Here is a 25,638-nt window from a genome sequence, read left to right as displayed (position 1 = left end):
TCCACCATGGTCCTGGAGGAACATCATTTAATTTCACTGAGTAATTGTAGCTGGAATGACAATAAAAAGGCCCTTGACACTGCCTCCATACAGTAAAAAAAGAACCCTTCCTGCACTTCACTGTAATCAAGCACCTGCAGGTCTAATGACAGACTGGGTAAATAATCCGAGAGAAAGTATTAGGGTTTATCATATTGCCTGGCATGTTGTTTTGGTTTATAAGGCTTCCTCTGACCCTGTGTGGAGAGTCATGGTGAGCTTTTAATGACTGCCATTCTCCTTGCCATGTGAGTGTTTGTTGCCACGGCAACTACATTGAGTGACGTGTGGCTAGATGGTGTTTTGGTCATGTAATAAAGGAGCTTCCTACCACAGAGTAGAAAATGAGGTCTTTTTTTAATTCATTCATCTCCTCAGCCATTAGAGAGACACAATAACTCTTAGCTTTCAAATGAAGAATATTATTGTTGATTTGGGTAGATTTTTGCATCACTATCTGACTAGCTAGTCTTCTCTAAGAGCCACATCCTTAGCACTTTGCTAGAGGTTTGGATTCCTTATGGTAGAAATGCCTCTGACACCACATTCCATACAGCATGCAAAATTTAGATGATTTGCATCTCTGTCCCTAGGCCGCGATCTGAGATCGTTTACCCCAGAGGCCATGGAATCAATGTGAAATATGACCTCCTTCCCTCATGGGGGCACTGCTCAGAGGCAAGATGAGATTCAGTTTATTCAGATAACTCAATATTTCCAAACAAGCTAAGAATTTCCATGGGGGTACTATACGAAACAAGATGTTACAATAATCCAAAGACAAGACCCTTCATTAGGAGAAGATGTGAGGGCTGTTGCTTTTAGCTAATTGTGACGGTGGCTCCCTGCCAGAAGCCTCCGTCTGGCGGTGGTGGCATCCACGTGGCCTTTTGTTTATGTCGTGCTTTTCTGTTGCTTCAATTGCATGTGCTGGATGTTCTGGTTTTGTGCCATGCCCCACACAGGTGTTGAGTCTCATTTACTGTGTCAGCTATTATGTTATGTTGCCCAGGTGCCTAGGTGAACACCAAGGAAGTTAGTGCTTATGACAATTTCCATGGATATGCCTTTAATACTAAATGTTCATCTTGTACGTTCCTGAAGTCAAAAACCATATATTTTGTTTTGCCCACTTGCAGAGATAAGGTTCTTAACTTTGCGCCAATTTGATAGCAGTTGCACCTCCTTTCCGTATGTTGCACCTCCTTTTCTTATCATCCCTGCCAATGTGACCACAGTCATGTGATCAGCAAACTTGATGTTGGGGTCTGAGTTGTGCATTGCTACACACTCGTGAGCCACCTGATGGTGAACTGAGTGCACAGTCCTGGCAGACTCCAGTGCTCAGTGTGGTGGTGGTGGAGATACTGCTCCCAATCAGGACTGACTGACGTTTCCCAGTCAGAAAGTTCAGGATGCAGTTGCAGAGGGATGTATTCTGGTCCAGTAGTCTACATTTTTAGATCACATGCTGAATGAATGCTGAACAGAATGTATGTGTCCTTTTTGTCCGGATGGATAAGGGCCATTTGAAGGGTGCTGGTGATACGGGAACTGTAGGGGGTCCAGTGGAGAGCCTGCTGTATCTTGATGTGCATCATGACAAGCTTCTCAAAGCTTCAGGATACTGAAGACGTCTTTGGCATGGGAACATAGTAGTGACCTTGAAGCACATGTAAGTTTATGGGCCATTGGAGTGTTGGAGTGTGAAAAGCATATGCGTAGATAGACTGGAGAAGCTAGGAGTGGTGTTTGCTTCTTGGTTGGGGGCAGAGCCTGCTTCGCACAATCAGACCCATAATCAACAGATGATCTTAAGTCACATGCTGCTGAGCGAGTCATCTGTGGCCATCTGAATCACATGGCAATTTGAAAAATTAAAAGGTTATTTTGGAGATTAGAGAGGTGCAGATATAATTAAATTCTTTGTTCCCTTGTCAGAGAGCTCAGAATTTGTGCAGCCAAGCAGCAACTGAGGCGCTATAGCTACAACCGCTTCACAGCAGCTGAAACTCACGCACGAAACATTCCAGCTAGGACTAGAACAAACCTGAGCACACGGTGTTAGTTTTTACAGTCCCCGACTCCAGGACATTGACTTCTGGGAGGAAACCCTGAAGCCTCTGATGTATAAAACTGATCAACTAACTACCAGATAAAATCATTAATAATATTATATTAGTAATATTCTTAATATATTAACACATCATCTTATTTTGTGCTTTGGCCTATGCTATCTACCTAGTACTGGACATTTTGCTAATAAGCAACATCTCCTTACTGAAAAGATTCATTCAACAAACAAAATGAATCATACTTTGAATTAATTTATCAGTCCACAACCATGCTGATGACTCTGCAGTAGCAACATGTCTGCAAAGTATACTATACTTTGAAACAATGGGTAGATCACATGACCAAATAGTCTGTACCAGACTAAGATGGCAAGCAGCTCTGGGTTAGGTTTTGTCTCCATTTCATCAAGATGTGTTTTTATTGAGAAAATGAACATTGCTGTGAAAGTATGAGGATGTAGTCAATTAGGTTTGTCATAACTTGTATAATGTCATGTCCAAAATCACTTTAGATGTTTGTACAAACTACAGAGACTTCCACTGACACATTGATTGATTACATTTGATTTACAGCATATAACTGACACTTTCATCCAAAGTAATTTACAATTATGACTGAATATCCATCAAGCAATTGAGGGCCTTGCTAAGGGACCCAACAGTGGCAACTTGGCAGCAGTGGGGCATGAACTAGCAACCTTCTATTACTAAGTAAGTACCTTAACCACTGAGCTACCATAGCAACGCTACATAGTTACACAGAGCGGACACAAACTAAATGACACAAACATCCACGCTGACTTTCAAATCCTGTCATCATTAATCTAGCCAGCAAATGGCCTCGCTCTTCCTTTACAGAAGCTCTAGGAAAAAAAAAAAAAAAGTTTAACTTGATGTCTGTAACTTCATGTTCATGGTTCAGTTCCTGCTCATATTGTGCAACCCATAGCAAAACCACACCCCATTTTTTGGAAGTTACAGAATCTACCAACTTCCGAGCTCGTCATACCTGTCTTTACACGTCTTACGTGTAAGTTAAACACACTACTTTATGCGATCTATCATGAAACCTGGGACATATTTTTGTAGTATCTGAAAAGAAAGGTTTTCATGATCACATTTATACAACTGACTCACTTGTCGGGTAAATGTCTTGGCCCAGTGTAAGAAAATGGCCGACTAAAATAACAACACTTCCATCTAGTGGTTTCGCTGTAAATACAATGACTGTACATTTCGGTCACTGACTTAAATGCTAAAGACAGGATAAAACACTCTTTTTTAAAAACATAATATATATATTTTTTCATTTCTTTTTCTAAAAGGTTTTATAGCTTATACTCCATGCTTTACTAATAGTGTATACAGAAAGTTAATATTTCTGAGAATTAAGACGTGTACCCTTTACCATAGAACCCGCCATGAACTGTTAGCTTCCCATTTAAGCTACCAACACTCCTGTTGACTTAGTAAAGCACCCGAGACTGTCGCTGCCCTTCATTTTCGATTTGGAAATTGAAGGCGTGGTAAGGAAGACAGGAAAGGTATATTAGTCAGAAGTTTTTGATTGTGTCGTATTCACATGCAGACGACACGTCGAAACTTCAAAGGTTCCGTATGCATATTTACTCTTATTAATCAAAAGAGATTGATAAATGTCTTGATAGTTTTTCTTGGAGAAGAATGTCTGGTGTTGGTGTTGCTATAATTATGGTGATGTATAGCTCTCTGTTATACCCTACTTAGCCGAATCTTTTGAGATCTAGTCATGAAATTTTTGACAGTACGCACCTATAAAAAATCAGATGCATAAATCACGCAATTGACTATAATGGCGAAATGTCTAAACAACGACATTAAATTACTTAAAAGTGTTATTCATTTGTCCATATATGTTGGCTATTCAGAATAATTCTCACAAGCCTGTTTACCCGTTTTGTTCAGTAGAGGTCGTGAGAGAAATGGCAAAGCCATCTCACGAGCCTAAAACCATATGGTGCGATCACATTTAGAAAGGTGTTCTCGGAGGGTAAGGACGTATGCAAAAGTAATGTATATGCTGCCTGTCTATCTAGAATATAATTGTGCCAAACAGGCTAAAAATTAGTGTTATATCGTTGTTGTAGTGGGCTATGAGCGATGAATGGCCTCAACGTTTTCCCTTCATGGTGACACCAAGTTAATTTATATGCTTTATACAGAGTTCAGGCGCATCTCGGGAGCTTAGATTTCTCTATCCATACGTTCTGCTAATGTACAATTTTCATTTGTTACCCAGGTGGGAAATGTTACGCTTAGGCTGTATTCTATTTCGTTCGATTATGAATACGACCTCTTTGTCTTATTTTGTGTTAAATCGCGCAGTGGCGTGAAAAGTGGTTCCCCATATCAGGCTTTGCTTTTAATTTTGAAGCAATTGAATTCGAGCACAAAATTACAAAAAAGGGAAAAATAAATGCTTCCTTCAAATTTTGTATATGAATAATAATGCCAGTGAAACAATTTACTTCAACAATTCTAAACTTTTATTTTGAACATTCTTCTTTCATAACAGTGCTAAGAATTATACCATATAATTCAAGATTTAGTGCTAGACATAACGATGTTTCCAGCTATCCAAATACTACATTACAAGCAAATAACAGAATACAATATTTGTGCAAAAAGCATGTATACAATCAAAAATAAATATTTTTTTGGTATCTTGTAAGATGGCTGGAAGAACACATCTGTGGCATTGCATTGACACAAGTGCAAGGCAGGAGTGGTGGAGACAATCAGGCTTATTTTAAAAAAGGGCACGAAAAACCTTTGGAAAGCAAGCAAAGGTGGCACTTGCATGAAGAACACAAGCAAAGTGTTAGACTAGAGCAGGCTGTTGTGCAGCAATGGGAAATGGCTCATGTGGAGTAGTAGAGGGAAAGGTGAAATAAGGAACAGGTGAGGGCTATAATCAATAATTGGGTGATTTGGAAGTGACTGGGAGATGTAATTGGTGCTCATGGGAGTGGAGTTTTGGCCTTGTTGCTGATCGGGGCGATACCTTTGGTTCCTAAACCTCTCCCCCTCGAGGTTTGAACAGACAAGCTATTTAAGGATGATAAGGATGTTAAAGACAATTAAGACCTACAGATTTGGCAGAACAGACCTTCACTATAGCTGAACCTGCATGTAATCACTTACATCCAAAGCAACTTGCAATTATGACTGAGTACAACTTGAGCATTGAGGGCCTTGCTCAGGGGCCCAACAGTGGTAATTTGGCACTGGTAGGGCTTGAACCAGCAACCTTCCAATTACAAGGCAACTACCTTAATCCCTGAGCTACCATTGCCCGAAAACTCAAGTGAAGGACCAAACTGTTTTTTAAACAGATTACCACTTACTGCCCTGATAAACAGGTTAATTGTAAATTTCTTTGGAGGCCTATGACTTTTGCACTGTACTGTACTTATTCAGGGTGTCATAATTTCTGTTTTGACACAAAAAAAGGGAAAAGTCTCCACCTTAACAGGGTGTGACTGATGTCTTGAAAAAATATGAGTTGAGCTCATCAAAGGGCACACATTGTAACGCTTATATTTGTGACAGTACCCTCTTCTGACCCACATGCTGACTCTTTTAACAACCCCCCTGTGCCAAGACTTCTGTCCCACTTTCTTAGATAGGGGTTGCCCTCACTTAATCATGATTTATTAAGGTACTTAGACAAAGTACTTAGGTATTTACGTTTTCATGAGGTAGATGAAAAGCTTGAAATTCTGGTAGTTCTTGAATGGAAGGATATGATGTAGATTGCTAACACTGGCCTTGAGCGAAGGCTTGTACTCTTAACCACATTTGACTCTGCACTAGTCAAGACACATCTGAACACCAAAGTGTTGCTGAATGTGGAAAGCAAAGTAAGTTGCTTTCAAACCATCGTCTCCCCCTGTATGAGTGCAGCGTTTTTTGGGAGAAACTGGTGAACGTCAGCTTCAGTAAACATTGCACTAATGTCTGTGCTGTTGTGTAAACAGTACTAAAAATGCACATAGTGGAAAATTGAATATGGTGATTTAATATGATGACACTGTGCCGGATGTTATGAAACTCACCTCACCTAGCTCCTTGCTAAAAAATCTTTGCCACACTCAGATCAGATTGCAAAAGCTATTAAATAAGAAAATGAACTACTGGTAATAAAGAATGTGTAAGTTCAAGATAAAGACTATTCTCACCATTTTGTCTTGTCTTTGTTTGATCACTAGATGGATTATTCTACAAAAACGCTGGCAAAGGGCTGTTTTGGGAAGATATATAAGCAGAAGTACAAAGATACCTGGGCTGCCATTAAGAAAGTGCCCATAGCATACATCACCAAGGAACAGCTCAACAGAGAGTGCAGAGTATACTAGTGCGTAAACACACAGTCTTGATTCAACCTTTTCAATAACCCTTTTAAAATAATTATACATTAGAATTAATACATTCTAATGTAGCTAATGACAAACAAAAGCTAATGGGGAGGAGATGTTATTTGCATAACACTGACTGGCCCTGCATTAGCATTGTTAGCATTTTTGGATGACGTGTTCTTTTAAATTGAAAAAACTCTGGCAGTGATATGTGGAGGAAATAGCAACTCTTATTACTATAATTTTCTCATTGTCTCAGTGATTAATTTTATAACCTTCAAATTGCAGCAAAGTACATCACAACAATGTGGTTAAACTCCTTGGGGATCCATGGCTGGAAAATGGAATGTGGCACATTCCTCTGGAGTTTATCTTTGGAGAGGATCTTGAGACAACCATATTTAACACACAGAAATCTAAAATACAGGTAAATGTTTAATTCAGGGTAGTAAATGATTACTAAAAAAAAAAAGCAAATACGTAATTAAATGTAATTAAAAGTGAATTCTCTGTTATGTACTGTCAAAAAATTGACTGAACTTTTGCTACAGCTGACTACATCAGTGAAAGCCACCATCATCACAGGTATGTGTGAAGGCTTGTTTCATCTCCACAGTAAAGACATTGTCCACCAGGACCTGAAACCAGACAACATCATGGTAAGAGTGTCATAAGTGGCAGTGGGAAGGGTAGATTGTAAAATATGATTTGTAAAAATTAAGTAACCTGTTGCCCTTAAATGAAGTTAATCAAAGTAGGCAAACACAGTGTAAAACACGTATTATGTTGTCTAAACAACACTCCTAAGTCTATGTTGACTTGACAAAAGAATAAGGATTAAGACAAGTTTAAATATTTTTTTGAAGTAATAATTGTTAGGTGTGTGTATATTAAATGTAATAATTAACATCCTGTTACTCTACTTCCCATTAGGTTGAACATCAAACCCATCGTGCTGTGATTATTGATATGGGCCTGGCAAAGTTCATTGTGAACGGCTTGAGCTCAGCCCAGAACCTGGGAAACGAAGCCTATTCAGCGCCAGAGATCCTGCATTGGCATTGCATTCGAGACAAGCGCTCAGATGTCTGGGCCTTCGGCAAAATTATTGCTGAACTTTGTGCAGGGATCAGGCTGCCAACAGACTTTCTGTCTTCCCTCACAATTAGGGACACTCTGAAAGACAACCCTTACTGCAGTGTTGTGTCCAAGATGGTAGCTGAAAATGCTGCAGAGAGACCCACGATGATTGCAGTGATTGGTGAAATCCGACGAGCCGGAGCAGTTTTTGGGGCAGACACGGGGACCAGGGCAGGGGCAGGAATGGGAATAACTAACACAAGGTTTGAGGTGCATGGGAGTGGTAGAGGAAAAGTTGTAAATGATCTTGGGGTGAAGCAAATATGGCACCCACCAGGCCCTTTTCCAGGCGAAATGCGGGTCCACCAGTCACCAGCAGTAGATAATCATCGTGGTCCATCTCCACAGCCCCACAGAAGAGGGGTGGTCCCTCAAAACCCGCAGATGTGCATTCCTTGTCCTTTACCATTGGATGGAAGAGTGATTCAGCACTGCTATGATGAGGACACAGGCCAGATGGTGTACAAGGAGATAGTGACGAGGCATGGCAGAGTAGTAAAGTATGAGGACTTGGTGAAAATGACCAAGCCTTGAAGATCTTGCAGTGCAGAATTATTTAATCTTTCACCTAGGTGCACTAAGATTAGGGGTAAAGGCCTCTTTTAAGGTCTGGACATTGGAACTGTATGCTGTTTTGTGTTTTCCCCTTTTAAAGATTGTTGTATACCTTTGATGGTTTCATGTGAATTCCAGTTGTATCTGGGAAAAACTTTTTTTTTCCAAGTTCTGTGAATAATATAGGGGTCGGTGAAGGCATTCTGCAGAAGAGGAATGCCTACAAATGAGTCAGACTATAAAATCACTGGCAGAAAGTCTGAAGATTTGAGAGAGTAGATACAAAGGGCTCTTACTGCCTAATTAAGCCAGTGGCCAGTGGAGAGAAATAAAAATTGAAAAAGTGATTTTGGTCTTTTCACACAGCATGAGTTTTCGCCAAATGGTTTTGTGAGAAGCCATCTCCAGTATGCACCTTTTATTACTGGAGATACAGATTTGATATAGAGATATGAAATTCTGGTGTGATTATAGTTTGTGTAGAAGACACATTTACTCTTGTATTTATGCTAAACATTTTATATGTGTACATATTCTTTTCTTTCTTTAGAACATGCCTAACACAATGGAAAATATTTGTCAGTACAATGTATTGCATCTGCCATTATATAGATACTATATGTATATGTCATCTTGCAGCTTTGAGATAAAAGGAAAAATGTAACATCTTGCCAAAATGATGTTTTCTACACTGTAATGATCTCATCTTAATACAGTTGTTTTGAATGTGATGCTTGTGGTGATATTTTAAAGAATACAATCAGTGATGCTTGAAGAGCTTTGAAACAGAAAATGAGAATGCAATTGCAAAAAATAATCCTCAGATATATCATCTGTTCAGATTGGTTTTTGAGATCTGTGCAAATAAATAAAAAATAGCAAAAAGACCTGCAGTATTTACTGCAGTATTTAAGTGTATGTAGTCATTTAACACTGTAAATTCCAACATTAGGAAATGCACATTTGTCATTTATTGTGCTTTTTTGGTATCATTTGGTTTCTGGTTTTTTTGGTCTATTTTTTTTTCTGCAATGATTGAAACACCATTTTGTGTGGGCAGTTCTCTACAGCATACAAACTATGACAAACCTGCCTTTTCTCTACATCTTGTAGAAAAGGGCACGAACAGGTTTACGATTAGTAAACACCTCAACAAGTTCTGCAAGCGCTCTTTATTTCAGAACAGTGTTTTCAGGGAACTCTGTAGGACTAATACTATCACCTGTGAGTCTTTGCAACAATCATGGAATGTACAGCTTTACTGTAGTTGGCTTGCAGGGGATTGGTACAATGGGCTGCAAAGATGCAGATCTACCATAGCTCAAATTTGTTAGTCTAGTTGACATCTGCTTAAAGTTTCATGTAGTCTACAGTCAAGTGGATAGTTTTTGCTATTCAGAAGTGTTCTCAATAAAAATGAGCTGCTCATCATAACAAAAAAGGTGCAAAAAAAAAAATTGCTCAGTTCAAAATTGCATTTTTTTTCTGTGATGCATTTACTGCAAATTACCACATTATACTATTAAAATGTATATGCTGGACTTTTATAAATTACTTTGACAACTAGAAGTGCACTGGTAGCTCAGTGGTTACGGTAACGAAGGTTACTGGTTCAAGTTGCCACTGTTGGGCCCCTGAGCAAGGCCCTTAACCCTCAAGTGGTATTCTGTCATAATTGTAAGTCACTTTAGATAAAAGTGTAAGATAGTACATAGTTTTGGTAAATATAGGACAGCAGGATATTCTGTAATAGCAGAAAATTGTGAAGTAGGTTGTATTATAGGTTAAATATAATTTTCTAAATACCAAATAAAGACTGGAATTCTCCTTATACATTCTAGCATCCTGGGGTAGAAAGCCCAGTATGACATGACTACTAATATGACATTAGTCAGGTAGCTCACAGGAAAATATAAAAATCAAATAACAGCAAATAGTAAATAAAAACTGATGTGGTGATGTGTGTTTTCAGTTTATTTGTTTGATTTTTAAAAAACTGGGAACAAACTAATTATAAATATCTAGTGGCAGAGAGTTCCCAGTTGCCGGGCACATTTGTGGTATTTTACAAAATTTTACTCTCAGAATGTTTAGCAAAGTAGCACTTAATCTTCAAAGAGTAGACAATGACAAAAAAGTTAGCTAACAATTATAACGATATGTCTATGTTATTAGCATACATCTTCCCATTAGAACTTATGAAAACAAGTGAATGGTAGCTTTCTGGCCAGCAGTTAGCATGTCATTTTCTTTAGGCAAAGGATGGCAGAGAATTCCTTTTTTTCATTTTAGTTTATTAATGTTTGCATTCCTGACCTCAGACTAAAACGTAAAGCTATGTTGCAGCTAAAATCTAGGAGTTTTGACTCGCGATGCACTTTGTGAAAAAAAAAATAAAAAAAGAAGTAAAAATGAAGGTAAAAAAAAGTAAAAATTAATTTTATATATATATATATATATATATATATATATATATATAATTATTATAATAAAAGGTGAGTGCACCATTCCTGGAACCAGTCAGTTTTTAGAATTCAAGGAATCTTATTTGTTCTGAATGATGAATAATTGCTGATATAGAATGATATTGCAAATTGCCAAGTTTTATTAATGTTATTATTAGTAGAAGTCATAGTACTAGTTATTATAGTAGTAGTATGCAAGTTGCTTTTGTGATGAGGCAGCAAGTCTGATAGGGTGATCAGGGGTGTAGTACCCTGACAAACTGCACCCCCTAGTGGATACTCTAGGAATTAGGGACCTCCTAGATGGCCCCAAGTGCAGATGCGGTGGTGCAAGATAAGGGGAGTGTAGAAGAGTGGCGGAAACCAACCAAAAAGATGAAACCACTACAAGAAATGGAATAGAACTGAACGATTTGGGGTACAAGAGCACACTGCTCTGCCCACTATCTATCCTGGGAAGGTGAAAGAAACTCAAGAAAGCTCAGATGGAGAAAGAAGGGGAGTGCCTGGTGTTGACTGGGGTGAGGCACACATGACTCGCCCAGTCCAAAATCAAACCAAGCCAAGATCCTCCACCTTAACTACTTCACTATGGAGGAAGTACATAAGACAGGCAGATGAAACAACTGGTAAACAAACAACTGATAGAACAGGAACTCTCCCCAGAAAACAACCACACACACACACACACACAGAGAGAAACTGTCCCTCAGAGAACAGGTCAGAAATTCAGAGAAGACCATTGTCCAAGACAAGACCAGTTACCAGCAAGCTTATCACACATCACACACCAAAGCTCCACAGAGTGGCTTTTTGCGAAGCCATTATACAGGGTAAGGCCACCTGAGGGAGATCAGGCTAACAAACCCTGATTAGCTCCCTGCTTGTGGCCTCCGTCTGGTGGCTGATAACTGGTGAGCCACCCGTTACAGTTTTGTATCATTACTAACTTTATTAAGTTGAATGAATAATAGAACTAAGAAGTAACAGAAATTACTAAATTATTCTCATTCTTTGAGAGATTATCTGTCAAATTATCTTTCTGCTTTGCTCTATGTAATTTCAAAAGTGCTAATGGCACACGAGGTTGAAACATTTATTCTCATGTCATATATTGTAAATATGCATGTCAGACTTTTCAGTGCTCAGCCCAGACTGAAGAAGCAGGAGTAAACATAAACGTACATGATTAAGAACATGTGTCAGTCTTTATACACTGATACTACAATGAGTAAAGATGTAGACCTGAGAAAAGTCAATTTACTGCCCTAACAGAGATTCTGCTTCAGATAAAAGCGTCAGCTAAATGCTGTAAACGTGATGAGGTGCCAAACCCCTCCACCCCCTTCTACAGTGCCCTCCTACCTGTCCATCTCCTCAATCCCACCCACCTTGTGAAAGGGAAGTAAAAGAGACTGTAAAACAACGCAAGAAACACACACAGACGACAGGCAAACTGGATAATACAGAAGAGACATTCAAAAACAATTGACGACAAGTAATAACATTCCCACCCCCGTCATTTTTGCATGCTAAGATTATGATATGAGTGGTCGTTAAATTCTATGTACATTTTTCACCTTTCTTTAAAAAGTGTGGAAAGAAGAATCAGCTCTCAAATTGTATAAACTGAGACCAGATTTTCTCGACTGCTACTGTACTCTTTTTGAGGTTTGCGGTATGTCTTTATAAGTTGGAAAGATCTCTAAGGAGGTTAAGCCATTGATTTACTGAAATTTGTGTTCTGTCCTTCCAATTCAGCAGTGTAACATCTTTTGCAATTGTGAGTGATTTTAATATAAAGAATTTGAGGTGAACGGGTGCTGAGAATTACGAGAGATCTGAAGAGTAATAGAGCAACAATGGGACAGAAAGAGATGACAAAGACCAAAAATCTCTGACAGCCTGTGCCTGACCTGCAACCAAAACTGCTGGACAGGGGAACATGTCAAGAAAGCATGATAGTAATTGTTTGTTAAAGCTGGCCAATGTGGGAATACATGACTATGGTGTAGATTAGAGCATGTGATGGAGGTTCTGAAGATAAACCCCATACGGTGTAGTTTAGCGGATGTGTGTAGGTTCTGTGCAGTGTTCTGTATTGTATTAGCTGGAGATTTGAATTCCTGGTCATAGAGATGTTGTAGCATATCATTTGCCAGTTAAGATTACATATTTCTTTTAAACCTGAGGTCCATTTTTCAACTGGGAGTGAGATAGAGTGATCATTTGATGCTATGAGTATATATATTTGTGATAACAGGTTTAAGTAAGTGTAGTTTTATGTAGAGAGGGGGGAGCATGGTCTCTGCTATTGACTATTTTCTTTAGAATATCTCTGAGTTGAAATATATTGAAAATGTCATGGTAGGCCGGTCCCCTACCAGGAGGGACACGGACACTACCACTTACCTGCCCCACTCTCAGTCGCCTGTCTTTTAATGGGAGACACCTGCTCCGCATTCTTTACCTCCCTATATAAACTCCTACAGGTTCTGAGGGAAAACACTGCATGAGCGGACGAGACCACGGGTGCCCGTCAGTGCAACGCGACTCAGATTCAGGAGATTGATCTCGACTTCTTTTGTGTTTGTTTGATTGTCATGGAGAATAAAGAGCATATCAGCTCGACATCGCTTCTTGCTTCCTCTGTGCCGCCTACATCACAGAAAATGACAGTTATGTAATATGTTTTTCTTTTTTTAAATTTTTTTTTTATGTTGTCAAAGGTCATGAACAAGTCACCAGATAATGCCAGGCTATACCTCTGTCTCTATGTAGAAAATATAAAAGGTTTGTTATTTATTAAAAACATGGGAATGTTCCATGAAGTAGTCTGCTTAGAGGGAGAATAGCTGCAATTAAGAATTTTGTTTGAACTCTACCAAGCATTCAAGGTAGAACTTATTGTGTTGCATTTATAACATTTCAAATTTTTAATAGTTTTGAAACTCCGATTTTGACCAATTAATAGAATAGCCAGACAATTTGCTATATTTCTATATTAAATAATGGACTGATGGAATGGACAGCAAAGGATTAGTAATATATAGTAAAACTTCATCTGCACATAAACTGATTTTAAGGTGGTATGAATTTGACTCCATACCTGAGATTTTATCACACTGTCTAATGGAAGCAGCCAAGGGTTCAATGAAAAGAAAAACAACAAGTCGACATCTTTTTTGTAGTTGAAAGGATCTCGATATGTGTCTATTTGTTGAGACAGAGGCAGAGATTGAGTTGAATACAATGTTTATCCAGTTGATGAAATATAGGCCGAATTCAAAGTGTTTAAGAGAGGTGAATAGAAAGGACCATGCTACGCTATGAAACGCCTTTTCAGCATCAAGAGATGTAATTATATATGGTGATTTATTTGGTGAGGCTTCGCTATTATATTTGTGAATTATGTGAAATAGTCTGCATGTATTTTCTGAGGAATGTCTCCTTTTGATGAAACCAGTTTGATCTGTGCTTATTACTGACTCCAATCTGATTGGTAAAGCTTTACTTATGACTTTTATATTTTTAACAGTTTTGTAAAGTTAGAAAATCAGACACAAAAAAAGCCATGAGGCATCCTTCCACCAAATGACCTGTGATGTGGTTATAGTAGTCTACCCAGTTCCCATCAAGGATGTCACGAAATGCTCCGAGTCACGTGGTACGGCCCGCCGCGTGCAGGGGGATTCACATTTGTATAGTTTGTAGCCACGTTTTCATTCACGTTTGTATAGTTTGTAGTTTCGCATCTTACGTAGCCATGTGCAGTTGAGCATGCATGTCAAGTAGCTGTTTCATGCTGTTAGACTGGCTTTTGAAACTCTTGTATCTGTGTGTAATTATATTCACTTTTAATCATGATTAAGATTGCATGCGAAAATCCAAACATTTCACAGAATGTCAATTTCATTGTCTTCTGCATTTCTAATGGTTTTCCGCATTTTTAAAAATATCTCCCACTACTATATATATATTGGTAAAAGTGCATGTTAATTGTACAAAGCAGCACAAGTCTCTTGTATCAGAGTCGGTATAACGGTCCAGGCTCAAATTACCAACGCGGAGAGTACGGGGATACAAGATTAACAAACAAAAACACACGAAGGTAAACGGGAAGCAGGCTATAACAAAAGACGCTAGGAAAACTCCTGGATAAGAAACACAAATGCACAGAGTACAAACTGAACAACCCCCATGCTTTAAAAACACATGCGCGCGCGCGCGCACACGGAGCCAACAAACAACCACAATGAACAGCAAAACTAAAGGCGCAAGTTAGGGTTTAAATACAATCAACTAAACGAGGGACAGGTGTTGAAAATTAAATGAGGGGCGGAGAAAACGAAACTATGGAACGGATTGCAGAAACACAACACAGGGAAAACACGGAACACGGAAGATGGGAGGGACTAATCATGCCAAAGAGACACGTTAAATGGTGAACATTGTATTTAATCTTGTCGTGAAAAAAACAAACACTTAAAAAAGAGAAAAAATTAATAGGATGGAAATAAATCTGACTTCCCAGTGAAACCATCACGCTAGTGAGTAACATTTTGTCTGTTACTTTGATGAAGCCATTTAATCTTACGATGCCCAGGAGGCACTTTGTAACCTACTAAATAAATGTAACAACATGGATGAAAATATAAGCCAGTTGTCAAGACTGAACATGACATGACAACCCACTCGTTTTGCACGTAAATAACCTCATCATTCCTTTACCAGAGAAACAAGAGTCAATACAAACTTAGGTTCAGGTTTCACTGACTGCTTTCATTATACCATCCATTGCTAGACCACACCCCCTTTTGAGGTTCACAGAAGAGCTCTCTCTTGAAGACTGAATGTATTAGAATATGATGACATAGACAGCACAACTTTGAAAGACCTCTATAACGTTTGGATGAAAAAATGGTGTTTTATGGAAGAGACTTGTTATTTACTTGTTACTTGTTATTTCGAGCATTTCAGCACATTGTGCACCTTTGTTAATGTACTTCAGGTACATTCCTGCTAATTATAGGGAGAATTAATAAAAAAGCTTTCAGATTAACCGTAAAATTCACACTTTGTCTTTTAAGCCTAGATGGAGGACTTTCTAAAGACATGGGGAAAAGGCAGCTTTGGAAAATCATATAAGCAAAAGTATGGGGTACTTGGGCTGCAGTTTAAAAAGGCTACAGTCTACATCACCAACAGCTCGACAGAGATTGCACTAACATTCAAACTGCAGCAAAGTACATCACAGCAATGTGGTTAAGCTCCTTGGGCATCCATGGCTGGAAATGGCACATTCCTCTGGAATTTACATTCCACTAGAGATTATCTTTGGAGAGGATCTTGAGAAAGATCTCTAAAGATGTAACATCTCTAAAGCAAAGACATTGTTCACCAGGACCTCCAACCAGAGAACATCATGGTAAAAGTGTCATGGGGTTACTGAAACTCACAGAGACAGAGAGAGATCATAATTAATTTTTGCACTGTTCCTTTTCATTCTATTTTAGGTGGAGCACCAAACCCATTCTGCTGTGATCAGTGATATGGGCCTCGCAAAATTCTTTGTTGATTTTATAACCTCTGCCCTCATCTGGGGAAGCCTAGATCTGCCCCTGAGATCTGGCAAAACAACGTTTGAGACAAATGCTTGGATGTCTGGGCTATGGGCATTATCATCACTTAACTTGGTGCAGGGATCAGGCTGCCAACCTCTGGGTCACCTCAAAACCAGGGAGACACTGAAAAACAGCCTTTACTGTTGCATCCCAGATCATGGCAGAATGTGCTGCTCATCAAACCATGGTGATGGGTGAAATCCATCAACTGAAGCTTTGAGGGCAGAATGAAGCTTTGAGGGCAGACCCCAGGGCTGGGTCAGGACCACAATTGGGGGGATCTACATGATTAGGGGCTGTTGAATCAGGGGCAAAACAAAAAGGTCATGTTTATAGCCTTAAATTAGTATATGCTTTGTCTTTTATGTTTTGTACTTTATCTGCATGGCGAGAGGCCTGTTTTAGACCTTTAGGCAGCTACCTTTTGTAAGTAAGTAAGGCAGCTTACTTTTTTAATGTACAATGAGTAAAAATATTTTTACTGAAAATATTAGGAATTATAAAAGGGCTGGCAAGTTGGAAAAATACTAAGGAGAGAGGAGAGAAGAGTGAAGAGAATGGGTCAGAGGTAGAGGATATAACGTGTTGCTTACTGAATAAGGCAGTAGATGTTTGGAGAATAATAAGTAAGTAAAACCTGAAAAGTGATTTGGATATTTTCACACAGCATGAATAAAACAATCATAACCACCGTTATAATAATAATATACTCTCCTTGTTCTATGTATATTTTCAGGAAGTTATCCCTAGTGTCCATCTGTAATAAAGTACAAATATTAAATAGGTCTATTATTTGATGCTTGTTGCACCTTATATGTAGGAGAGTATTTTCTCTTGTATTTTTCCTAAATATTTTATCTATGTATACTTTCTTTCTAATACACATTTGTTTACACTTTAGTCTACTCTGGTACTGTACTGCACTCCTTTAACTGAACGCTCCCCTATTCACAAATCATGTGGTATGGGCCGCCATGTGCTGTGGGAATCGTGCTAGTTGATTGTTTTCGCTGTGACTACTTCTTGTTTGTTCCTCTTGTTAACACTAGCATTGGTAACACCTGCGCCTTGTTATGTGTATCGTTTATGTATGCATATAACCCCCTGTGTTTTGTAGCGTTTTGTTGGTCGTTGCTCATGGTCATGCTAGTGTTCACGTGTATGTTCGTGTTCACAGGTCTGTACCTGTGCATTGGCTGTATCCCATTGTTCACCGCTTTGTTTATTTGTGAGTGCCATTGATTGACCGTGTTTAATTTCCATATTTCATCTCATCCAAATAAATGTTTGTCTACGTTGAGAGAGTTGGATCCTGCTCCTTGCCCTGCGGCACTCGGGCTGTCACAACTTCTAGGTGGCATCTGATGTTTGTTGATAATGATTTGCTATAATATAGCATGGTTTTAGTTTCAGTCATATCTTTTCCATCAATGCTTATCTATGGTTGGTTTTGTAAATCAAGTTTTTTCATGCTCTACCACCTGACACCTTTCATGTCACCACCTGTAAATATGTTGGCATGTAAGAACAAACCACAATGGAAACTAAAATCTTTGGACAATAGGGTTAGGGTTAGACTTTTTAAAATTGATTAACAATAAAAATTGGCTTTTTAATTTTTATTATTTATCTAAGATAACTAAGAAAAATAAATAGTCACCACTGATATAAATAATTAAATATTACAGATAATGCACTTTTTGTGTATTACACATGCTAAGAATAAAATAAGCATTTACACCATAGTACACATTCTGAATAGGTCTCTCTAGATGTGTCCTAAATTAATCTGATACATACTGATACTTTCTGTAGCAATGTTTCAAAATTACATGAACTGGTACATTTATTATAGTGTCCCTCAGGGTTCTGTAGCGCATCATTATGTGTTCTCATTGTTAATACTACCTTTGGGTATAATTATCAGGAGCACAGAATAAATTATATTCATGACACATCTGAAAAACTATATATTGCTAGATAATACCACTAAATCCATTAATCTCCTACAGACAAGAAAAAAACATCAAAGACATGCTCATCAAGAGTGTGATAAATGACCATTCGGGTAATGACTGTGGTACTGTAGCCTGTAAGCGGTCTAGATGTGCTTCATGTAATTTTATTTACATGTCCATAAAATAGCTATTTACATGTCCACTAAAATAGCTAGTACAAAAGGATTAGCTGTTATCTCCCATTTTTCCTCATATATTACTGCGAGAGTTATCTATTGCATTTTGTGCAAGCTCGACATTGGGGAAACCAAGAAAAGGCTTGCTAATTGTTTTTGGTGAACCCCTTTGGACCATCAGAATCAAGGATTTGTCATTTCCAGTGGCAAGGCATTTTAATGCTAATGGAAATGCCATTAATGACATATTGTTACTGCCAGTTGTTGCTATGGCAGCAATGAAATATAAAAATAGACATTTCAGAGGAGGTCCTTTAACATCTGAGGAAGCAAAGTGCTTCTGAAGTTATAGGATTTGAAGCCAGTTTATGTTAAAATAATAGATGTTTAAATCACAAAATATATATTCCATGGGCTTCTAAAAATTCAAGAGTATGGAACAGTTACTTTTCTTTATCTTTCCTAACTTCATAACAACAATTGGCAATAAAAAACAATTTAGGGTCCACAAGTATTCGTGGTTTTAATATATTCTGTTTTAATTATTAAAGTATTACAACATGCTTTTTCTAGTCACCAAATGGAGTTAGAATTGTAGGTAGAATTTATAGAGGAAATTACTAATTTGCGGACACTAATGCTGACACTAACATTGACACTAAATTAAAGTGTATAAATAAATAAAATAGAAGCTTATTTTTCATTTTGTTTTCTATTTATTATTTACTCTACCACTCCTAATTAAGTCCCCTAACATGGATAAAGCAACTGAACATATTGTCTGTCACTCAAACACTGCAAAGTGAAACAGATGACAATCATTTTTATAAGCTATAAATAAATCCTATAATACATTTTTATAAGCTACAATAAAAGCTATAATAATTTTTTATAAGACATGCTATAATATTTTGTATAAGTTATAATTAATGTTACAATAAATGTTTATAAGCTATAATAAATGCTATAATAATTTCTGAGCGTATGCAGTCTATCGCAGGTCCCATTGCTCTGGCAAATCCTCGGTGCTCCACCTCTCCTGAATAATGACACCTGTTTCTTGTTTCAGGCTCATCGATGCTATGCCCTATATTCCAGTCTCTCCATGGCAGGAGGTGGTGTAGTCCAAACAATACCTTCATGTGCTGGTTGTGCCTTTAGTTCTTATGGCCTGTATTCCTTGTCCTGCTAGTCTAGTTCATTTCTTTTGTTTCCCTGTTTCCTCTCTGAGTTGTCTGGTTTCATTAAGGCTCACTGAACATTAGTATCCTTTGCTGTTTCAGTTCTTTACACAGGGCATGAAATGTATCCACAGCTGTAAGATATTGTGAATGAAGCTGTAATTTTTTAAAAGCCTAAAACAGGTTGAGAGAGAAGTGTATTAGTTCTGCTTAGAAACATCAGTTACTGATGATGATGATACAGTATTAGAAAAACAATCCAAAAGACAATTTAGTATAAAGCTAAGACAGAACCAAAAGCAGCTCAGTAATTTAGCTTGGTACCATGTTTAGATTCTTGTTTATGTTTATGTTCTTTTTTCTTTTTTCGCTTTATAAGCCCAGAGCTCCATTAGACAATAAGTATGCTGCTTCTATTTGATGGTTATACCACACCAGTTGGCTTTATTCACTATGGCTAATGGTACATTTGGAAAACCAAGAAAATGGAGTTTAGAGATCAACATTCAGCAGTTCAAAATGTAGCAATCTACCTGATTTGCAGCTGAAGAGGGATATAGATGAGTACTTTTTCATGAGGTTTGCGTCATGATTAATGACACTTGCTGTACTTACATGCCAGATGAAAGAAATCTGACAGACATAATTGGGCACATGAGAAAGATACAAAGTACGTTGGCACAGAATTATTCGCCCCAGGGGATCTTTTGGGCTGGTTTGAATCTTGGTTTGGAGAATGGTATCAAAGTGCAATAATGATTATCCCCATAATTAATAATCTTGTGTCTACTGTCTTGTATATGTTCTTGTTTACAAACACATCTTGTTAAGATAATGGCTTCAGCTGGTGCAATATTAAAAACAGGCATATACCTGGTACACGAGAAAGACAAGGGGGTTGTAGAACAACCAGAAGGGAAATTATGCATAGAGGAGGATGATACTAAACTAAGGGCGATTAAAGAGAAGCAAGGTGATTCCGTGATTGTGAATTATTATTATTATATTGAACACAATTGTATTGAATGGTTATATCCACACAAGTAGGTCATTTGCTGAACCCAGGTTGTCAATACACTATTGCACACAAAAAAAGCAGGTAATATGGAAACTCTCCCTCATACAGTTGGCATTATAAAGAGGGTTTTCACCCACCAGTAAGTGATACTGCAATATGTTCTCTCTGTATGTGCTCTAGAATTGCTCTAGAATTATGTCAGAAAAAAAGTGCATGATGAGCTCATATGGCACACACCTTCAAAGTCAGTAAAGGTCATGTTTAGTTAACATACAGCCATTTTCTGATAGAGACAAGAGGAAAGGTTGTGTGATGTGATGAGATAAAAGTGATATTTTCACATGCGTATGGCCCATCAAGGTTTCTGAAGTGAGGAATATTGGACATGAGGCTTAAACAAGCATAATAGTTAGCTAGAAAGACAAATGTAGGTGAGCAGTCCTGGAAACCCTAAACGTTTCGCAGTTAGTAACATACATACTACAGCATGCAGAAGCATGTGCTACATTTCAGAATGATAGGAGTATGGTTATTTCTTGTCTTACCAAAGAGTTACCACTGTAACTCCATGTAACTCTTTTCTTGGCACGTTTGTGTGAAGTATATTAGACTGAACAGAGTTGTAGATGAGCCATTCAGGTTGCTATTTTATTTCTACATATTTGTATGAGTGGATCTTCACGTGGCAGAAAACATTATACTAAAATCATATCATATAAAATGAAAAAAGAAACATTGACTTTGAAATGAAGGGTTTAATGACTGCTCATGTATTATGTATTAGCTGGTTAAGCTCTCACTCAGTGATGACAGTGGCTTGATTCAAGAGTTCTTAATGGTCACTCTAGACCATTAGAATAAACTCCATAATGAAAAAATTAAAAATAAACTATTTTAAGCTCTTTGTATTTCCTCCACAGAACCATGTTTGTCCTGTCATGGGTCAGCAGGGGGAACTTTGATAAATACCATGGGTGCAGACATCTTTGATGATGTTTTATGAAAATATTAGATTTAAGTAGATGATAGTTAAGCAGAATTGTTCTTATTTTTAAAGTACTTGTAAACGACTCAAGCAAAAGTGTAAGATGCACAAGATTAAATATGTATCAATAGGCAGTAGATAAATTAAAAAAGTGGAATCATTAATCTTTTCATCAGCCATTCAGGTGAAAATATATATTCAAAGCAACGCAGTCAAGAAGAAACCTACTCATGCTGTCGATTGACTACCAATAAGATGCCTGATGAGATTTCCAGACCTGATTTATTAAGTTTTTTTTTTTCTTTCCTAGATACTACAGTAGCACTGGTCACCTTCCATATAACAATTTACGTTACAGTTACATGTAGTAAATCTTTATAGTAAAGATTTCACGTCACAGCGATACTCAGGAATAGTTTAGCTAACTCCTTATTAAACGTTCAATGACTTTTATTTGAAATGTTTGTTATTTTGAGAAGCGGTCTTAGAAGGGAAAATGTATCATATGAGACGGGGACGATAGTCTTTACTCAAGCGACAGACTGAAAGAACTAGTACGGACACACAACTTTGAAAGTCGTCAGATTACTGTACTGTTCACACTACACAACGTGCTGTCTTGTAATCGGGACTCCTGAAGTCGTTGTGGTTTGCAGACTTGAGATCACACACTACAAGATCACACACTACAAGATCACACTTTCACCATCTGACGAGTCTGTCTCGTCTCCAAGCTACACGAAAACGAGAGAAATGACAAGGAGAATGTGTTACCCTGCTGGTCGCAACACTTTTCACACTATAGCATTTAGAATCGCTGAAAGGTTCAGATATTTAGCGTGCTAGATATTTTTCGGGACTCTGTCAGCGAACGGCGAGGCTCTCTTCTCGTCTTTGAACAATTCACACATAGTGCGAAGTAATTCATTATATATGGGAAGTGTGATTTTGTAACATGCGATGCCAATGGACATTTTCTACATACATGATTTGCAACCAAATCATTAAAATCACTTTTCATAAAGATTTTATATAATAAATAATTAGGTTATAGGTTTATGGCACTACATAACAAGGGCAAGTTCAATTCACTTCAAAGACTAATCAGTAATTGACAAATTAAAAACAAACGTTATGGTGTTTTCCCCTTTGGCAGAGCTATGTACAGGCGATCAATAGCATGAATTCACATGTGTAATACCAATTTAATCCACCAGAGGGTGATTTGTTCACTTGTTTTGTGTTTAAAATTTTGCCTTTTGTTTCTTTGTGAACGTGAATTACCACGTCAACAAAGCCCTTATGTGGAAAACATCATATCACTGTGGGACACAAGTACATTATCAATCAAAGGTTTGGACACACCTACTTTTTCTTTATTTTTATTTTTTCATAAAGCCATTAAATGACATTAAAATATGCAATGACAAAAATTATATATTTTAGATTTTCGCCTTGATAACAGCTTTTTAAACTCTTGACATTTAATCAACTATCTTAAAGGAGTAACCACCTAGGATGCTTTTCCATCAGTTGGTGAACACTCATTAGCTGAGATACTAAAGAAAACCTACTTGTAGGGGGTGTTCTAAAACAATATTTTTGAAAGTTTTAAAATTCCCTTTTGGAAGTAATTTCATACACAGGCAATCAAGAACATTTTACTAGAGTATGTTTTCAGTTGGATCAGGCTGAAAAAAAAAGACTCTCCCACTAAAATTAGATGAGAAGAAATGCAGAGTTGAGGCTTGGATCACAGCAAAAGACCATATACTACTTGCTAGGAAGAAATTTGCCATGGGTCTCTTAGGAGCTCCATTAGTGGCCCATTATTGAGGTCAGTCTTCAAGTTGCAAATGGTCAGTGCCAGTCCTTACATAGTCCTGTCTTGCACTGTTTTACACAGAATGAGCTATGGAGTACAAAAGGTAGTCATGCTCAGATGTTTTTTCCAGCTGATGGATCAAACCATAACACACTCTGCTCAGTATCAATTGAAAGCATAGACATGCCATATAAATATATAGCCATATAAACAAGCAACCAAATGAGGTGTGTTTTTTTCCACTTGGGTCCAGGGAAATTCAATAATGAAGGCTTGTGATGATGGACAAGAAAAGGGAATAATGAATGATGCTCAGGTTTTAAATTCCCTACACTTATAGGGAGTCTTGATTAACATGGAAAATGAATGATCACTATAATTGGGGGAATCACCCATTTATACCTTATGACTTTACACTTTCCTGGCACTCACGGAAGATTAATTTTAGATTTTATTTGATTAAATTAATAGAGGGCAACACTTTGTTCAAGTCTCAATTGGACGTTCCATTGTTTTTTCATTTGAATACACTTAATACATGATTTAAGTTTCATACAGGACATGTTGTGAAGTGAGATTATGGATAATAGCGCCCCCAGTGGAATAATTATACCGTTTCCTTTTTCATAATTGGACTAAGCTCTACTAATTGTGGAGTTCTCCCCATATAAAATCCATATTATTCTCACTGCAGTATTGCTGTACGGCTTGAACATTGTTAAATAAATGATGCATATTTTCATAAAGGCAATGGCCGTGTCTAGTCAGCTTCGTAGAATGATGAGTGGTGATTTTGTATCAGTTTTTGCCTTTTCCATTTTAATAGATTACTGAACAGTTATATGAACAAGGGGGCCTTATCTTACATGAGTACTCTTATGCTCATATGCTTGATCAATTAATGCCAGTTTTCAACTTGACAGCAATTGTTTGTTATACCATTTTTATAAAGCAGCAGCCATTCAAACTCACTACATTTCTTTGCTCTATCATCGTTATGCAAACACGTTAATTTCAGTTTATTTGTTTATAAAGAGTGACATCAAGAAGTCTAATTCAGTTAAATCATACACTAAGTAATTGTAACATGACAGTCAAAATCTGGAACACTATAGTGTGTTATTTGCTAAGCATCTCTGATAAAGACAAGGAAAGTGTGAGAGAGAGAGAAAGAGAGAGAGAGAATGACCTAATACCTAAGAGAAAGCAATGAGGTCATACCCACCTGACTCATACTCCCAGTTGAGAGCAGAGTGTTTCCACTCAAGGCATTACCTTATGTATCTGTGGTAGTGACCTCATTCATGTGAAATTCTGACATTCATTCAAAATGAACATACAGTGCAGGTTGTAATTGAACACTGATAGTTTTTGTTAATTGTGTTTTCTACATGGCAGTGAATAGGCTTTAGTATGAAACAGTGACCATGATGGTAAAGTACAGACTATAAGATTAAATTTCAAGATGTTTACATCTATACTGAGGGAAACGTAACCCCCTTGTCCGCTATTAGAATTGCTTTCCTTGTACTTGCACTCGCTGTCCACGTTATTAGGTACACCTTATAAAAGTACAATAACAGACTGCAGCTTACCTGGTGCCACGCGCAGTTTGTCAGCAACACCTCTTCCCAACTCAGTTTCTGAGCACAGAACCTTGGCTGATCATGTATTATAGGGATTATGAATCTTTCTCAGCACAGTGGCTAGAAGCAGTCCACCAACCAAAGACATACAGCTAGGACGGGTCCTGCTGTCCAGAACTGATCATTTCTGAAACACAAGAAAATAACAGAAATTGGACATGGCTCCTGATGAGCCTCTAATTGTGCATCTACAGGGTGTGCCTACTGGATGAAGTTTTTTTTTTTTTCTTTTTAAATCGACGATGAGTGTAGAAATCATAGACCTTTTTGTGCACGTGTGAACAGGCATTTTTATGCACAACTTCCCATCCTACAGAAGCTATTTCAAGAGGCCAAAAGTAATTTGGCAAATTGACATAATAAAAATAATTATCATATCTGGTTGGTTGCAAATCCTCTGCAATCAATGACAATGCAATCTGCAACTTACAGATATCATGAGACATTGGGTGTCGTCTTTGGTCAGGTTTGTAATGCAGTCCATATTAGTTCCTGCTTGTTTGAAGGGCTTTGTGCCATTAGTGTTGTCTTCAGTAAGTGAAATGTATACTCAG

General features: G+C 37.7%; 1 protein-coding gene across 1 annotated transcript; it reads left to right on the top strand.

Moving 5' to 3' along the window:
- Positions 1–3,604: 3,604 nt before the first annotated feature.
- Positions 3,605–9,114, top strand: LOC145658983 (inhibitor of nuclear factor kappa-B kinase subunit alpha). The gene is made up of 5 exons (XM_081719309.1): positions 3,605–3,724; positions 6,365–6,510; positions 6,800–6,938; positions 7,063–7,170; positions 7,445–9,114. The coding sequence occupies exons 2-5, from the start codon at positions 6,365–6,367 to the stop codon at positions 8,183–8,185; spliced, it is 1,134 nt and encodes a 377-aa protein (XP_081575435.1). The 5' UTR covers positions 3,605–3,724; the 3' UTR covers positions 8,186–9,114.
- Positions 9,115–25,638: the final 16,524 nt, after the last annotated feature.

Source organism: Electrophorus electricus, chromosome 1 (assembly GCF_041902795.1).
Source record: "Electrophorus electricus isolate QZ-2024a chromosome 1, ASM4190279v1, whole genome shotgun sequence".
NCBI classification, from domain to species: domain Eukaryota; kingdom Metazoa; phylum Chordata; class Actinopteri; order Gymnotiformes; family Gymnotidae; genus Electrophorus; species Electrophorus electricus.
This window is presented reverse-complemented; position numbering and strand designations above follow the sequence as displayed.